Source organism: Psammomys obesus, unplaced genomic scaffold (assembly GCF_907164565.1).
Source record: "Psammomys obesus unplaced genomic scaffold, mPsaObe1.curated_primary_1811, whole genome shotgun sequence".
Lineage (NCBI taxonomy): Eukaryota > Metazoa > Chordata > Mammalia > Rodentia > Muridae > Psammomys > Psammomys obesus.
The window spans coordinates 31,962,330-31,977,065 of NW_026585644.1; the positions used below are offsets into that span (position 1 = coordinate 31,962,330).

At 43.0% G+C, this 14,736-nt stretch overlaps 1 protein-coding gene across 1 annotated transcript; it reads right to left on the reverse strand.

Annotated features, from left to right (window-relative positions):
* Positions 1 to 295: 295 nt before the first annotated feature.
* Positions 296 to 11,275, reverse strand: Sf3b6 (splicing factor 3b subunit 6). Its single transcript, XM_055626086.1, has 4 exons — positions 10,985 to 11,275; positions 7,841 to 7,959; positions 664 to 802; positions 296 to 535 (listed from the first exon to the last, which is right to left on the reverse strand). The coding sequence occupies exons 1-4, from the start codon at positions 11,012 to 11,014 to the stop codon at positions 446 to 448; spliced, it is 378 nt and encodes a 125-aa protein (XP_055482061.1). The 5' UTR covers positions 11,015 to 11,275; the 3' UTR covers positions 296 to 445.
* Between the last annotated feature and the right edge of the window lie 3,461 nt (positions 11,276 to 14,736).

The window sequence follows — 14,736 nt, forward strand, 5'->3', positions numbered from 1 at the left end:
TGACAACCTGAATTCAATCCCCAAGACCCATGTGGTAAGTCATTCTGATTGCCACACATGTGCCCGTTCTCTCTCTCTCTCTCTCTCTCTCTCTCTCTCTCTCTCACACACACACACACACACACACACACACACACACACACACCAAATAAACAAGTATTAAAAAAAGGAAGAAAAAAGTTAGTGTTCTCAAGGACCTCAGTCCATAGGCTCATCTACAATCCTGCATGTGGTTCTCCTGTTGTTTTTCCCTGGTATTAAAGAGGCTTGAGAAGTAAGAGAAAACACTGACATGTTTTACAAAAAGCTACTAGTTTATTAACATAATATATTCTAGTGTTTAGAAAAGTTTCAAACAAGTCATCCTTGGTCTCAAATAAGAAGTCACAATATTCAGTATTAATTAAAAAGAAGAAGAGCAACCGGGGCTGCGCATGGCTGTTACTCATTTGGGGGGATCTGTGTTGATGCCGTACTTTTCCTTTAGAAGCTTCAGCTGCTCCTCCTTCTTCTTGGTGTCCATCTTCTGGAATGCCTGCAGGTGTGAAAGCACCACAGTTGACTGGAACTGAGCTACAGTGAAAGGAGCTCCCCAGCAGCATGGCAGGAGGAAACCCACACACTTCCCTGCACCAGCCACTCTGCCCAGTGGGCTGTACTCACCCGGTTAGCATTATAATACAAAACCACGAGGTATCTGTTACAAACATTGAAGCCCGAGAGGTGGTCACATGCATTCTTCGCATCAAAGATGTCCTCGTAGACTACATAGGCAGTTCCTCTGGTTTCAGGTGTATTCCCTCTGCAGAACGGTCAGAAGATACATTTGCCCAAAGAGCAACAATTTGTAGTCTTTTTGAACCTGTAACTGGGTTTTGTTTGTTTTGGCAATGGATTTCTAAAAATATAAACTATACATTCAAGCCCTCTATTCCAAGTGCTCTACCACTGAACTCCCAGCGCTGTAACAATCTCTTGGAGACACTCAACAGAAATACATTTTAAGAAATTGAAAATTAACCTGAAAAATAGCACAGAGAATAAACATTATAAATAGGTATGCTAAATGAGCCTGTAATTTTTTAAACTAATGTGTTTTGAAGTGAAATATCTCGAGGCCTAAGAACGAAGCTGCAAAACATGAGTACAATCCAAAGCTGTGTGAAGCCAGCACATACTGCTCATGTTTCTCAGGCTCAGAGTAACACTTCAGTAGAGTAACACTTGAAGTAGAGTAGAGCATTTAGGGAGGAGGGCCTGCTAGCCACCAAGTGCAGTCAACTGTTTCTAAAGCCATTTTTCTCCCATATCCTAGCTTAATTATACAGGTTGGTTATCCCTATCAGAAATTCCTGGAGCCAAAGGGTTTCAGATTTTAGAGTACTTGCATGATTTTCACTTGTTGCAGAACCCCAACCCAAAGCCATTGCAGTGTTAGGATTTAGACTTCAGAGTATTCTGAATTTCAGATCAGAGATTCTAGAAATCAACCAACCATCTCTCCTCTCTCTTACTCATTTACTTACTCATTTAATCCTCTTGGACAGGGTAGCCTACATTACCCTCAAACTCAAGATCCTACTGCCACAGAATACTGAGTACTGGGGTATTAGTTTGGGCCACCATATTCAGCATGTAGTTGGAAATTTAAAAAAAAAAGTATTTTCATATAGGTGTGTGCACATGTGGTGGTGAGGAGACAACTCTGCCAAGTGGCTTCTTTCCAGACATTTTGTGGGATCTGGGGAATCAAACGCAAGTCATCAGGTCTCTGTACACCAGCATCTCTAATTAAGGAACCTTCTTGCTGTCCCTAATTTGAATTCTTAAAAATAAGACAAACTATGACACAGGCCATATATTATTTCTACACAATATTTTACCAAGGCTCGTTAAACTCATAAAAATAAGACCTACCTGGTATGTAGGGGAGTGGGGAGAAAGCCTCTACCAAGATGGCAAGATTTAAGTATTCGTAGAATAGTCAACAATCAGTGGGGTGCAGTGGCACACGCCTGTGAGCCCTCCCTGGGGGAGGCAGAGGCAGGCAGATCTCTGTAAGTTTGAGACCAGCCTGGTCTACAGCGTGAGTCCAAGACAGCCAGGGTACACAGAGAAACCCTGTCTCAAAAAAACAGAAAGAAAGAAACAGAGAGAGAGAGAGAATAAAAAAAATCATCCTGTATGTGGGGGAGGGGATGGGCGGACAGAAATATGTTCTCTAATGTAAACAGAGATATAGTTTTTTTTCTACTTTTTGTTTTTTGAGTCAGTTTCTCTGTGGCCCAGACTTTTTCCAGGGATTCACTATGTAGCCCAGATTGCTACTGGTAATTCCTCCTACCTCAGTCACCCACTGTTAGGATTATGTAATAGGTGTGAGCCATCACACTTGTTTTGTTGTTTTTGTTTTTAATAATTTTATTTATATTGGTGTTCTGCCTCCACGTATGTCTGTGTGAGTGTCAAATCCCCTGGAACTGGAATTACAGATAGTTGTGAGCTGCCATGTAGATGCTGGGATTTGAACCCATATCCTTTGGAAGATCAGCCAGTGCTCTTAACTGCTGAGCCATCTTTCCAGCCCTTGTTTTGTTGGTTTTTGAGTAGTGGTCTTGCTATATAACCAAGATGACCTCAAACTCATGCTTTCCCTGCCCTCAACCCCTGAATTCTAAATTCAGAGCATGGTCCTCTATATTTAGCTTCCTGCACTTTTCTCACTTTGCCTTTATATGAGCCTTCAGCTCATTTTCAAAAGTTTGTTTTTAAACCAACTAAAGTTCTAGTGTACTCATTCTGCAGCCCCTTGGTTAGGAAAATAGGGTCGGCTAACAGGGCATTAGTATACTAGCGGGCAGAGTTATCTGTGAGCCAGGCAAAATGCTGGCAGGTGGCTGGCCCTTTACACATAGCTATGGCTGCTTCTGGGGTGAGTGCTCCTTGCCATACGTTCCCCTAACCCTAGAGGCTTCCTTGGAGAGGTGGAGAAGCGAGAGAAGCAACAGCAACACCGACCTACAGCAGCAGGTGGCCAGGGGCTTGTGAATGTCTATAGTTGTCAGAGAGCTTACTTTCCTAATGGTCTGAAGTACAAAAAACAGACCCCTGTGCAGCCCTGAGATGAGGTTTGGAATGTGGGCTCATGCTCCACCTGCCAAAGTCCCTGCATGAGCAGAGGTAAGGCAGCAGCTCTGCAGCAGATGAACACCTGCCAGACTCAGCCTATGGCAAAACACTATTCTGGTACAGAAGGACAAGTTAAAAACATGCAAAAGTCTAACTTCAAAATTGTATCTCTGGAGCTCGAGGTGGTAGCACACGCCTTTAATCCTGGCACTCAGGAGGCAGAGGCAGGAGGCTCCCTGTGAGTTCAAAGCCAGTCTGGTCTATATAGCGAGTTCCAGAACTGCCAGGACTATTACACAAAGAAACCTTTTCTCAAAAAACAAAAACAAACAAAAAATATTGTACCTCCGAGCATGGTAGCAAACACCTTAATCCTAGAACTTGGGAGACAGAGGCAAGTGGATCTTTGTGAGTTCAAAGCTGGTCTGGTCTACATACTGAGCTATGCAGAAAGACCCAGTCTCAAAATACAAAAAAATAAAAATAAATACATGGCTGTGGAAACACAATGACCCTTTCTCAAAACAAAACAAAACTGTAACTGCTACTCCCACTCTTCAATGAGGCCCTGCTCAGAGGTATGCTTCCTATAAAAGAGAAATAACAGACAAAGCTGATGGGGGTGGCTGGAGAGTCCAGTACCAATGAACTCACTCTACGAAGTTGCTGGGGTCTGGCAAAGGATATACAAGTACTCCCTATGAAGTCTAGGCTGGCCTTGCCTTGCAATCTTCCTGTCTCAGTCTCCAGGGCACTGCCATGTTCCTCGTAAGAAGGGATTTTTATATGCTGTATTCTCTTGGTATAGTATTAATAACTATTAACAGGTTAATCATTTTCAGGATTGTATTAGGTATGGAGGTTGAGAACTATCCAAAGGGGAAAAAGAGTGTGCACTCCTTAAGGGCAAAGGTAAGTTGTTTTGTTTTGTTTCTTTTCTTTTCTTTTCTTTCCAACAGGATGTGCATACGCAGCCTGAGCCAGCTGCACACGCAGTCTAGCCTTGGGAGCCTCCCAAGTGCTGGGATTCCAGGCACATCCTACCCAGCTCAAAAGTGATAACACATTGTATTACCATGGTGCCTTGCAACATACAGCACTGGCTAGTATTCATTTGAAGGTAGAGATCTACTTTCTCACATTTAAAAACATTATTGTTGTTGTTGTTGTAAGTGTATGCCATAGGAGGGTTCAACGTGTGCCACAGCATGGACGTGGAGGCCAGAGGATGTCCTCCAGCACTTCTGTCTTGCCACTTTGGGTTCCCAGCAGGATGCCTCTACCTGCTCGAGGCAGCTCAGCAGCTCACCCTTTCTCCTATTTCCTTCACACATTTATCCTCTATTCCCTCCTATTCTTTCCTCTTATTCCTCCTTACAAACTCTCAGCGACAGATTCTAACCACATCCTTTTTGTTTTGTTTTAATTTCCAGGGATTAATCTGGAGTCCTGTCACATACTAGGCAAGCTGTTCTACTACTGAGCTATACACAACCAGCCCTTAACCTGGTTTTAAGCATTCTCCATTTCAGGGGTTCCAGATCTTGTTATCAACCTTACACTTTGACGTCTACACTATAATTCGAATTTTAAAAGCACGTATTTGGAATATGCCAGTATTAGGCACTGATCTGAGTAACATTTTCCCGACTGGTGCTCAACAGGAATGAAAAACCTCATCACACAATTCAACCTTTCTAGCTTCCGCTTCTTTATATCATATACTGATCTCAGTACCATCTGTCCTATATTATGTTTTTAAAAAAGATTTACATGTATATGTGCATGTATGTAGGTATTTACATGTGAGCAGGTGTCCTTGAAGGCCATGAGTGGATGTAGGATCCATCTGGAGCCAGTTACAGGCAGTTCTGAGCTACCCAATGTAGGTGCTGGGAAAAGCACTTCCCTCTGAAAGAGCAGGAAGTACTCTTAACCACAGAGCCATCTTTCCAGCCCCTTACATGTGACTTTAATTGGATAGGTAGAGTGCTGAAAGAATACAAAATGTCTGCCACATGTCAGGGAGGGTGATCAGTCGTGGGTATGGGAAGAAGTATGGCTAGGTTTGAGCAAGTCCCATTCCAGAAAATCAGTACTAGCTGGGCATGGTGGCACACTACTTTAACCTCATGCTTGGGAGGCAGAGGCAGGCCAGTCTCTCAGTTCAAAGCCACCGTGGTCTACTGAGTGAGTTCCAGGACAGCCAAGACTACAGTGAAACACTGTCTCGAAAAAACCAAAAAAGTAAAGAAAGTCAATACTGGCACAGCTACCAAGCAACAGAGGGTGATCACAGGGAACGAAGAGAACAGCTGCTTCTCATTCTGCAGTTAAAATCCAGGCTTTTGTGCTTCAAAATTCTATGACTTTATTCACACTGCATTCTCCTTATGATGGACAGTAGAACTAAGAGTGAAAAGGTAGACATCACCCCTTCCTCCAAGCAAGAGAAAGACAGTACATAAACAGTGTGAATCACAGATCACATGGAGCAAGGTGAGGAAAGGAGAGCTGTGACAGAGGTTAGTGAGGAGCTACTGTAACTGGAAAGCTCAGGGAAAGCCTCTCTGAAAAGTTCTCCCTGAAGCTGAGCAAAGGATGAGAGGAGCCAGGTCTGAGAGGGGCAAGCTACGCTGGCCTTGCTCATGCTTGGCTTGAACTCTACTACCAAGCTTTAACTCCACCGTTTGTATTTTACCACCTTATGTTGTCCAGCCTGGCCTCAAACATGCAACTTTCTGCCTCGGTCTCCAAAATGGCTCTGCTTGCAGGTGTGTTCCACCATGACTGATTCTTTTGCTGCATTTCTGGTAACATTCTCTAACTTCAATATCTTTCAACTGAGTATTTTCAGTAAGCTTTATAATGCCTTCATAAATTAATCATAGCCATACTATGAGTTTGTTCATTTTCTTTTTACAGTACTGGGGACTAAACTCAAGGCCTTGCACACTCTACTACTGAACAGTACTTCCTGCCCTATTCATTTGCATATGTATACATACACATATGTATATATGCATATATATATATGGGTAGTTACTATGAATCAGGCACAAATGTTATTAACACAGAGTCTGGAGGCAGTCACCTCTGCCAAGAAAGACAGGTGAGTTCATGGGCAGTAGCACAACCATGTGTTAACTACTAAGCCTCAGTAGTAACTAAGTAACTAAGTTATAGTAACTTAGTAACTAAGTAATATAACAGTAACTACGGGATGGACAGAGAAGGTTCAGTGGCCTTATGGAGGGTGGTGGTATGCACAGACTGCGTAATCCGATCCAAGCTAAGTCTCTCATAGAGAATTAAAACCCAGATAGATGAAACATTCTGCCAGGTTAGTATCTGAACCCAGTCTAAGAACCAATCTAGTCAATTTATCACACTGCTTCCACATTATGAACCAAAGGGCCGGGGCTGGAGATCGCTCAGCAGTTAAGAGCACTATCTGCTCTTTCAGAGAGCCTGAGTTCAATTCCTATCAACCACACGGTGGTTCAAAACCATCTAGAGTGGATCTGATGCCCTCTTCTGGCATGCAAGTGTACATGCAGATTGGGCACTCATTTACACAAAATAAATTAATAATTCTTAAAAAAAAAAAAAAAAAAAAAAAAAAAGAACCAAAGGGGCCACCATCCAGATTAGCTTATAGAAGAAAAACCTAACAAGGCTGGGCATGGTGGCACACGCCTTTAGTCCCAGCACTTGAGAGGCAGAGGCAAGTGGATCTCTGTGAGTTAAAGGCCAACCTGGTCTACAAAGCCAGTCCAGAACAGCCAGGGCTTCATACACAGAGAAACCCTGTCTCAAAACAACAACAACAACAAAACTAACAAGTCTGGCTGCTTGTCACAGAGCTAGTTCCAGGCTTTAATGGAAAACTCTTGATCCCCAGCTCCCAAGCCAAAGATCATCTACATATTATTCTTTGTACTCGGAAGGACCTGGAATTCTTACATTCCTCAAAACATATACAAAATGTATTCTGTAGGAGTCCGAAGCCCTTAGCAGCTGCTCAGACTGAGACCTAAAAAGAGCAACTGTTCTATAGTACTTTTGTTTTATCCTCTTTTGGGTACTAATGACATATTCCCAGTAATTGCTTTACTCCCCGGAGAGATGGTGCTCATTCAAATGCAAAGTCCTCAGGCTCCCATAGTCCTAAAAGCCAAGAAGGCTCTCAGGTGATAAAAAGGAAAGTTTTGCCTCCTTTTGTTGAGATATGATTTTAAGAAGTCCAGTCTAACCTCACAATCACTGTATAGCTGGGGATGTCCGTGACCGCTTGCCCACACCTCTCAAGTGCTGAAGTTATATGCATGTACTACATTGCTCACTTCAGAGAAATTATAAAAATACAGCGGGGTTGCTGTTATAACCCACAGGTATAGTGCCTGCCTGACATGCACAGGGCCCTGGGTTCAAACCAACAGGACCTACTTACAGGTGCCTTTCTAAAAGGGTTATAGTTAAACCCTTTTATGTCTAAAAATCTATAGTTCAATTCAAGATTCAAGGATTTTATCACTAAACGTTACATGGTACTAGAAAGGTACTTTAACTCAAGGGCACTTTTACTCACTATACAACAGACACATCACTACACACCACACAGCGCAGTCCACTGCCAGCCACAAATGTGAGGTTATAAATTAGGCAGCCATACCCTTTAAGTGACATTTTAGGTCTCAGGAAGACTTACACTCTGATTTGACGAATAGGTCCATATTTCCCAAATATATCATACATTTCTTCCGCTGTGATTTTGTATGGCAAATTCCTTATATACAAAATCCGATTTACTTCAGGTGGGAGGCGAATCTAAAATGAGAATTATGTATCATTATACTGAAGGACAGCAGTGCTGCCATTAAAAAGAGCCCAATGATATCAAATAAGAAGCCACGGATAAGAACTAACGTCGGTTGCTACTCGAAGTGGAATGCTCTTCAGAAAAACAACAGAGGGAAGACCATCAGTAGGAACTAGAACCCAGGCTTTCGGTCAGTCTAACTTAACAAGCATTTCCCACTTCACTTACAAATCTTTAGTGTTTCCTGGGAAAGAAGAGACAATAAAGTCGCATTCATAAGCCTTCTTATGCCTTCTTTTTAGAAGTTTGTTTATTCACTGTTCACCCTGACTGAAACCGCTTACCCCCCCCCTCTCCTCCTGGCCCCACCCTCCCACACTCTTTCCCCTTCCCCTTACAAAAGGGGAGCCCCCACTCCACATCAACCTACCCCAATACTTCAGGTCTCATCAGCCTTCTTATGTCTTGAGAACTTGTGTTACAGCTTCTCTTGCTCTTTAAGGCTTTCCCTTCCCACCAGCTTCTAGCCCTCACCTGAGCGGCTGACCTGGCCCTCCCAATCCCTACATAAAACAAAATACTGGGCTCCTTTTCACTCATCATCAAACAGTTGCCAAGTGCCTTTTAAATGTACACAGTGGGCTAGGTATTAGCGATAGCTTGAAGAAAAAACAAGATGTCTGCCTTCCCTGCACTTTCTAGCTCTCTCTACTTATTTTATCTTGCTTTTTTCCCCAGTCATGACAGTAGAAAAGGAAAGTCTCTACACATTGACTCATTTGCTTTATTAGACACCCAGACTTAGCTGCCACCCAGCCCTCTGCTGAAAGTGCTTTTACTGATTTCTTTACATTCTGGTGTTCAATTTTCAACCTTCTAGGGTGCCTGGCTGTTGCTGCTTCTCCACACTCCATTTCCTCCTAACACCTGTGTTTCCTCAGAATCTTTGATATTAAAATACTGGTCCATAGTTTGTTACTTTTCTTGACCAACTGTTATATATTCCTCACTCTTAGCAATCTTCTTACTCTACACTGATGACTCACAGCTCACTGTTTGCTAATATAGTCAATTATATACCAGACAAAATTTTTTCTATAGCTACTTATTAAACTGACACTGAGCTGAGTATTACATGAATGAAAGGACAAAATATTTACTCTCAGGCTGGTGAGATGGTTCAGCATGTAAAAGGCACTTGCCAGCAAGCCTGATGACCTGCGTTAATCCCTGGAATGCACATGACAGAGATCAGACTCTCCAAAACTGTCCTCTAGCCTCTACGTGTGCTCTGAGGCATGTACGCATACACATTCAGTAATAAATAAATAAAATGTAAAAGCTTATTCCCTATGTCACATGCGTAGTGGTGATAATTATTAAACAAACTGTAACAGTGTAAGATTTCCAGGTCAAGTTGTTTATAATCAACAACTGCCAGACAAATATGTTTCTCTATTAAATCTGCTTTCTCACTCTGCAAAACACTGTAGCCCTCTCTCTTCTATCCTAAAACCTCACCATCATCATTCCCTGTAAAATTTGAAATGGTTGTGTACTCTTCTCAGCCAGCTCAGGAAACAACCCTGGCTCCATGCTTCTTGAGGAAAACATAACCAAATGGTAAGTACTACATATTCCTATTGCTAAATTTTATTCCTATGTCCATCCATTTTTCTTCTATTGCTATACCAACCACTCACCTACTCAAAACCATTTCTTTATTTTTGGTTTTGTTGTGGTTTGAGGTCCTGGGAATCAAATTCACAGACTCATGCATACTGGGCAAGTGCTCTACCACTGAGCCACATTTCCAGCTTCACTCCAGAATTTAATACATTGTTTTTCTTTTATCAGGTTTCTCCCATTCTATTGGTGCACTCTTGTTGGCATATAAAAAAACACTTTAGGTATCTTTAGAACAATTCAATTTCTTTATTAATAAGAAAACTCAGGGTGGAGAGATGACTCAGAGGTTAAGAGCACTGGCTGTTCTTCCAGAGGTCCTGAGTTCAATTCCCAGCAACCACAGAGTGGCTCACAACCATCTATAATGAGATCTGGTACCCTCTTCTGGAGTGTAGGTGTACATGCCGACAGAACATTGTATACATAATAAATACATCTAAAAAAAGTTTTCTTTTTCTTAATTTCCACCACCTTTTCTTCCTACAGAAATCATATTTTCATTCACTGAAATGATTCAAATAATCAAGGAAAACCGAAATCTTCATCAGCATATCCTATGGTCTGTCTTTGCTTTGGTATATTTCTAAATTTTAACGGTTTCCTACTTTGTTAGCTTGCTTGCTTACTTCATTTTTCGAGACAGGGTTTCTCTGCATAATAGCCGAAGCTGTCTTGGACTCGCTTAGTAGACCCGACTGGCCCTTGAATTCACAGAGATCCACCTGCTTCTGCCTCCCAGAGTGCTGAGATTACAGGCGTGCACCATGGCACCAGCTCTGTTCCTACCTTCTTAAAAGAAGTTATTTTTCCTTAAAGATTTTGAGAACACTCTGCTCTCTGACAACAGAAAATAAGCATGACTTTCCGTTTAATTCACTGCTGTACCCCAACACCTAACAATGGCGTGAAGAACATAGTAAATGTTGAATAAATACAACTGATTAATTGCTTCCCATTTCTAAGACCAAAGACACAGCACATGCTTAAATATATTAACAGAGGATTCCCGAAGTTCTACATTGGAGAAAGATCCCAGGGTCCAGCTGACAATGAACCATATAGTTACCGAGTACGTCTGTGCTATCGACTTTTTAGACTATATAATGCCTGGTTCTAGATATAGATCAAGCACAAGAGACTGTAGACCTTACACGTCAATGACACCAGGGAGCTCTCAATAGGAACGGGGGTGAAACAAGCCCGAGGAGAAGGCCGGGACAGCATCTCCTCTGACAGGACAGGAAATGGGCTTCCCCACCTGCGGGCGGAGGACAACTCTCACCCCCGCCGCGACAGTCAAGCAATGAGATCGCTTCTCTCCCGCACAGAAAGCGGGGTACTCACATTCGCCCTCTTGGCCGCTTGCATCGCCATCTTGGCGGGCTGATGTAGGTTACCGTAGGCTTCCTCGGAATATCTCTAAAGCTCCGTCTCCTTCTAGGGCACCCCGCGTCAGATACAGAGTATCAACAGCCAGGTAGAGCCGGAACCTGTTACAGCACTGCCGGAAAGTCCGCGTCTCAACCTAGGACGTGTTGACGTCCTAGAAAACACCCTCCAAACCAAACTACCGGGAGAGCGTTCTCAGGCCGGATGGCGAAAAGGCGAGCTCCAGGACGCTTCCGGGTACAGGACCGGAAGGGGTGGGGCTTGGCCTGAAGGGCGGGGTTTACGAGAGCGTCAAGACCCCCGGGGCTGCGGCTTAGTTCAGAGGTGGGCGTGGCGCGACTGTTGCAGGCCTTGTGGTTCCCACGTTTCCCAAACTGAACTTTCCCGGGAGCGCAGGTCCGGTGGCCTCAGGTCGCGCATCAGCTGATGGCAGGGCTCCTTCACTCGTCTCCTTCGGCCTCTATCCACGCCGACATAGAGCGCACCGCACTTGACATGCATACACTCTTTTAGTTCCTTAGACCAGTTTTACAGGGGTGGATCTGGGATTAGAGCCCACTCCCAAGTTTGCCCTGGGGTCCTCCTACACTAGGGCGGCTTCAAGACGATTTTGCCGACGTTCTTGTTGGCCTCCATGTGCTCGTGGACCTCTTGAATATCAGTCGCCCTGCAGATTCTGTCCGGAACCGGCTGCAGACGTTGCGGGCGGGCGGTGGAGAAGTAGGGCAGAATCTACTCCGCGAAAGTTTTCACCAGAGTTTGTTTGTACTAAAGAAAAGAACGTTAACCTGAAGAGAGGCCTTACCCACCCATTCCCCAGCCTGCTTAGCCTTAATGCTCTCTGAGCATCTGAAACAGCATATCCCTTCATTTTCCATCATGGAAGAGCATGCTTTCAAATGTGCAACCACATTTGAAATGCGCAACCAAGTCAGACTGAAGACTGCAGTAAAATACTAGTGCAACAGACGGCCACATAGCGCCAATACAGAAGCAATGTTTAAGTTTTATCTTCCCTATTATGTGAAAAATTAATGGACTACATTTCTAAAGCTGGTGCCTGCTAGGATGCTACAGAAAAATTTGGGAACATAAATTTGTTGAAGGTACAAACTTACTCCCCTGATTAAGGCTTTCTTAAGACGCTGAAAAGAGGTCTATCCGGAAAACAAAGCCTTGGACCTTTGTGAAGACCTAATACTACAGATGATGTTTTATTTTGTCCTGATAGTAAGCTGTATTTATGAATAATGAATGCCTGAGGTTTTTGTTGGCTAATCTGAATTAATTCTCTGTACACAGTTACCCATCTGTCCACAGGGTGGCAGGTTTCTTTATAGGCTCCCTAAAGTGAGCTATGACTGGGTTTATACAAAAAGTTTTCGGGGTGACAGACATAATTTCCTTTCACTTATTACTCACCTTATCCCTAGGTAGCAGTAAACTAATGTAATGATCAGACTTTCTCGTTTAAAAAGTAGTTTTGAAAACAGGGGCCCATTAACGTCAGCTCCTACTTAAAGGAGAAAGATCGGCAGTAATGTTAGACACTCCTAAACCCATAACACTCATGAAGGAGGCATTCAGGTCAGTTCCAGCTCAGGGGCTTCTAGGTCTTATGTCTGGAGTACATGGTGTCTTCGGCCGTAGGGACTTTTTTTTTTTAACCTTCCAACTCTGGAAGGCAACCAAAGGCAATATTAATGACTTTAATCATTTATGAGCCTCTTGGACAACCCTGACCAAAAACTCAAAAACTCTCATGCCTGTATCTGGCTTTCTTGACCTTGAATCAATTGACATTTAGGAATAGGTAATTCTTGTTGTGGGAGATGGTCCTCTGCACTGTATGAAGTTTAGATCCCGCTAAGTGGTGTCGATAACAACTGTCTTCAGACAAGATCAGATGCCCCCACCAAAAATGTCCTACTGGGGCCCCACCTGATTAGAGGAATTATACAGAAGCCATTTGCCTGTAATTTCAGCTACACTGGAGGATGAGGCACGAGTGCCATCAGCTCAAAGCCAAGCTGGGCATCAACGAGAGGCCTTGCCATCATTTTATTATTTTCAATTAACTGTTTTTATTTATTACTTAAGAATTTTAACATGCTGTTGTGAGTGACTGAACATGACCTTGGGAAGGGACTTGACTATATAGGCTGGCCAGGAATAGGGCTGAGGAGCTCCAGCTATTCCTCAATGGGGAAATCTTCATCCCTTCTGGATAAGGGCTTAATGACTGTGATGTGTTGTGGGGGAGGAGCATTCATACTTTTGTAAGTAACCCCTCATCTGTGTTCTAAGGAAGCCAAGACTCATTGGCTTCTCGAAGTAAACTTTGGTAGGATCATTCCTCTGTTTGTTTTGGAAATTTAGAAAAAGGGGTGGTGGACATTAAGTCTCCTCTGGAAGAAGACTTAGCAACATATGAATACAACGTATTTTGATCAGAAGACCTTGGTTTTTGGTTTTGGTTTTTTGTGACCCAGTTTCCATGAGAAGTGCTGGCTGTCCTGGAGTTAGCTCTGGTATTAAAGGAGTGCACCCCCGCCCCCCCGCCACAGCTAGGCTTGAAAGTCAAGCACCTCCATGGGAAGTATTTTCTGGAGTTCATACAGTGTGCATATCTTGCTTCCTGATGGTCAGAGTCTAGTGTTTCTAAGACATGACCATTCCCCAAAGTGAACAAGAAATGCAGTACTACACAGCCATCTCTAATGGGAACAGTGAAAGTCATAAAGCAGCACAGCTGCTTGACAAAGCTCCAGCAAAGCTGAGCCTAGTGATGCAATCACTGTAGTACCGTCTCGACCTCTCTTGGCCTTGATCTCTACGTGATGCCTGCTTGCGGGGGTCTTTCATTATTTGTACAACTTGGAGATATTGTATTGACAGAATTTTTCTTATGAATCATTCACGCCTCCTCCCAGGAGTGCACTCCCAGGAATGTCCTGACAGTACTACCCCTCCCACTTTTAGGGAGAGATGCTTATCTGGCCTTACTTGAAGGTCTTCCTTACGCCCTGAAGATTGTGACTCAAATAATTATTCCAGAGACCTCCTTTTGAGGCTCTGACTCAAAGATACTCTTGCCACATTTGCCCCTGGATTATCTTATTCAGGAACGAGATAATCAAAACAAAGTAAACTTAAGACGGTAAACAATACTGGGTAGGCTAGAGAAGTTGGCAGCAGATCAAATTAAAAGCCTCTTCCTACTACTGTTGGACAAAGAATGGTGTGAATTAATGATAAAAGAATAAAATATTAAGACCCACTCTTTCTTAGAAAAATTAACTCATATGGGGCCAGTATGGTATCATATAACCAAGGAATAAAAAAAAAAAAAACAAGATTAGATATATAAATAAATTATACAAATATATAAAATATAAACATTGTATTATGGCACAAATGAAATAATAATTGCAGCAGTTTTGGCCTGAAGACTTTCCCTGGGCGTAAGTAATGACAATTAGCACTCTGACTATTAAAAGTTGATAATACACTGCTTGGGACATGATAGTCTTCCCAGGTTGGCTTGGATGGTTTCTTTGAAACCACAAGAGCTGCCAGCCTGAGAATGGGCTGTCATGCTTTGGCAAAAAAAAACCCATGACACTGCATATTGTTAAAAGTCGGGTTATGGAGGTGATGAGGGAAAATGATTGTGAAAGTTAATTCTGTTCTGTCATGGTTTATCA

Excerpts from the sequence above, each read along its gene's own strand:
- Sf3b6 (XM_055626086.1), bottom strand. The coding sequence starts at position 11,014 with ATGGCGATGCAAGCGGCCAAGAGGGCGAAT. Across the intron at positions 7,960-10,984 it reads AAGCGGCCAAGAGGGCGAAT|ATTCGCCTCCCACCTGAAGT; the intron begins GTGAGTACCCCG and ends TTCTCATTTTAG. Across the intron at positions 536-663 it reads TGTATTATAATGCTAACCGG|GCATTCCAGAAGATGGACAC; the intron begins GTGAGTACAGCC and ends TCACACCTGCAG.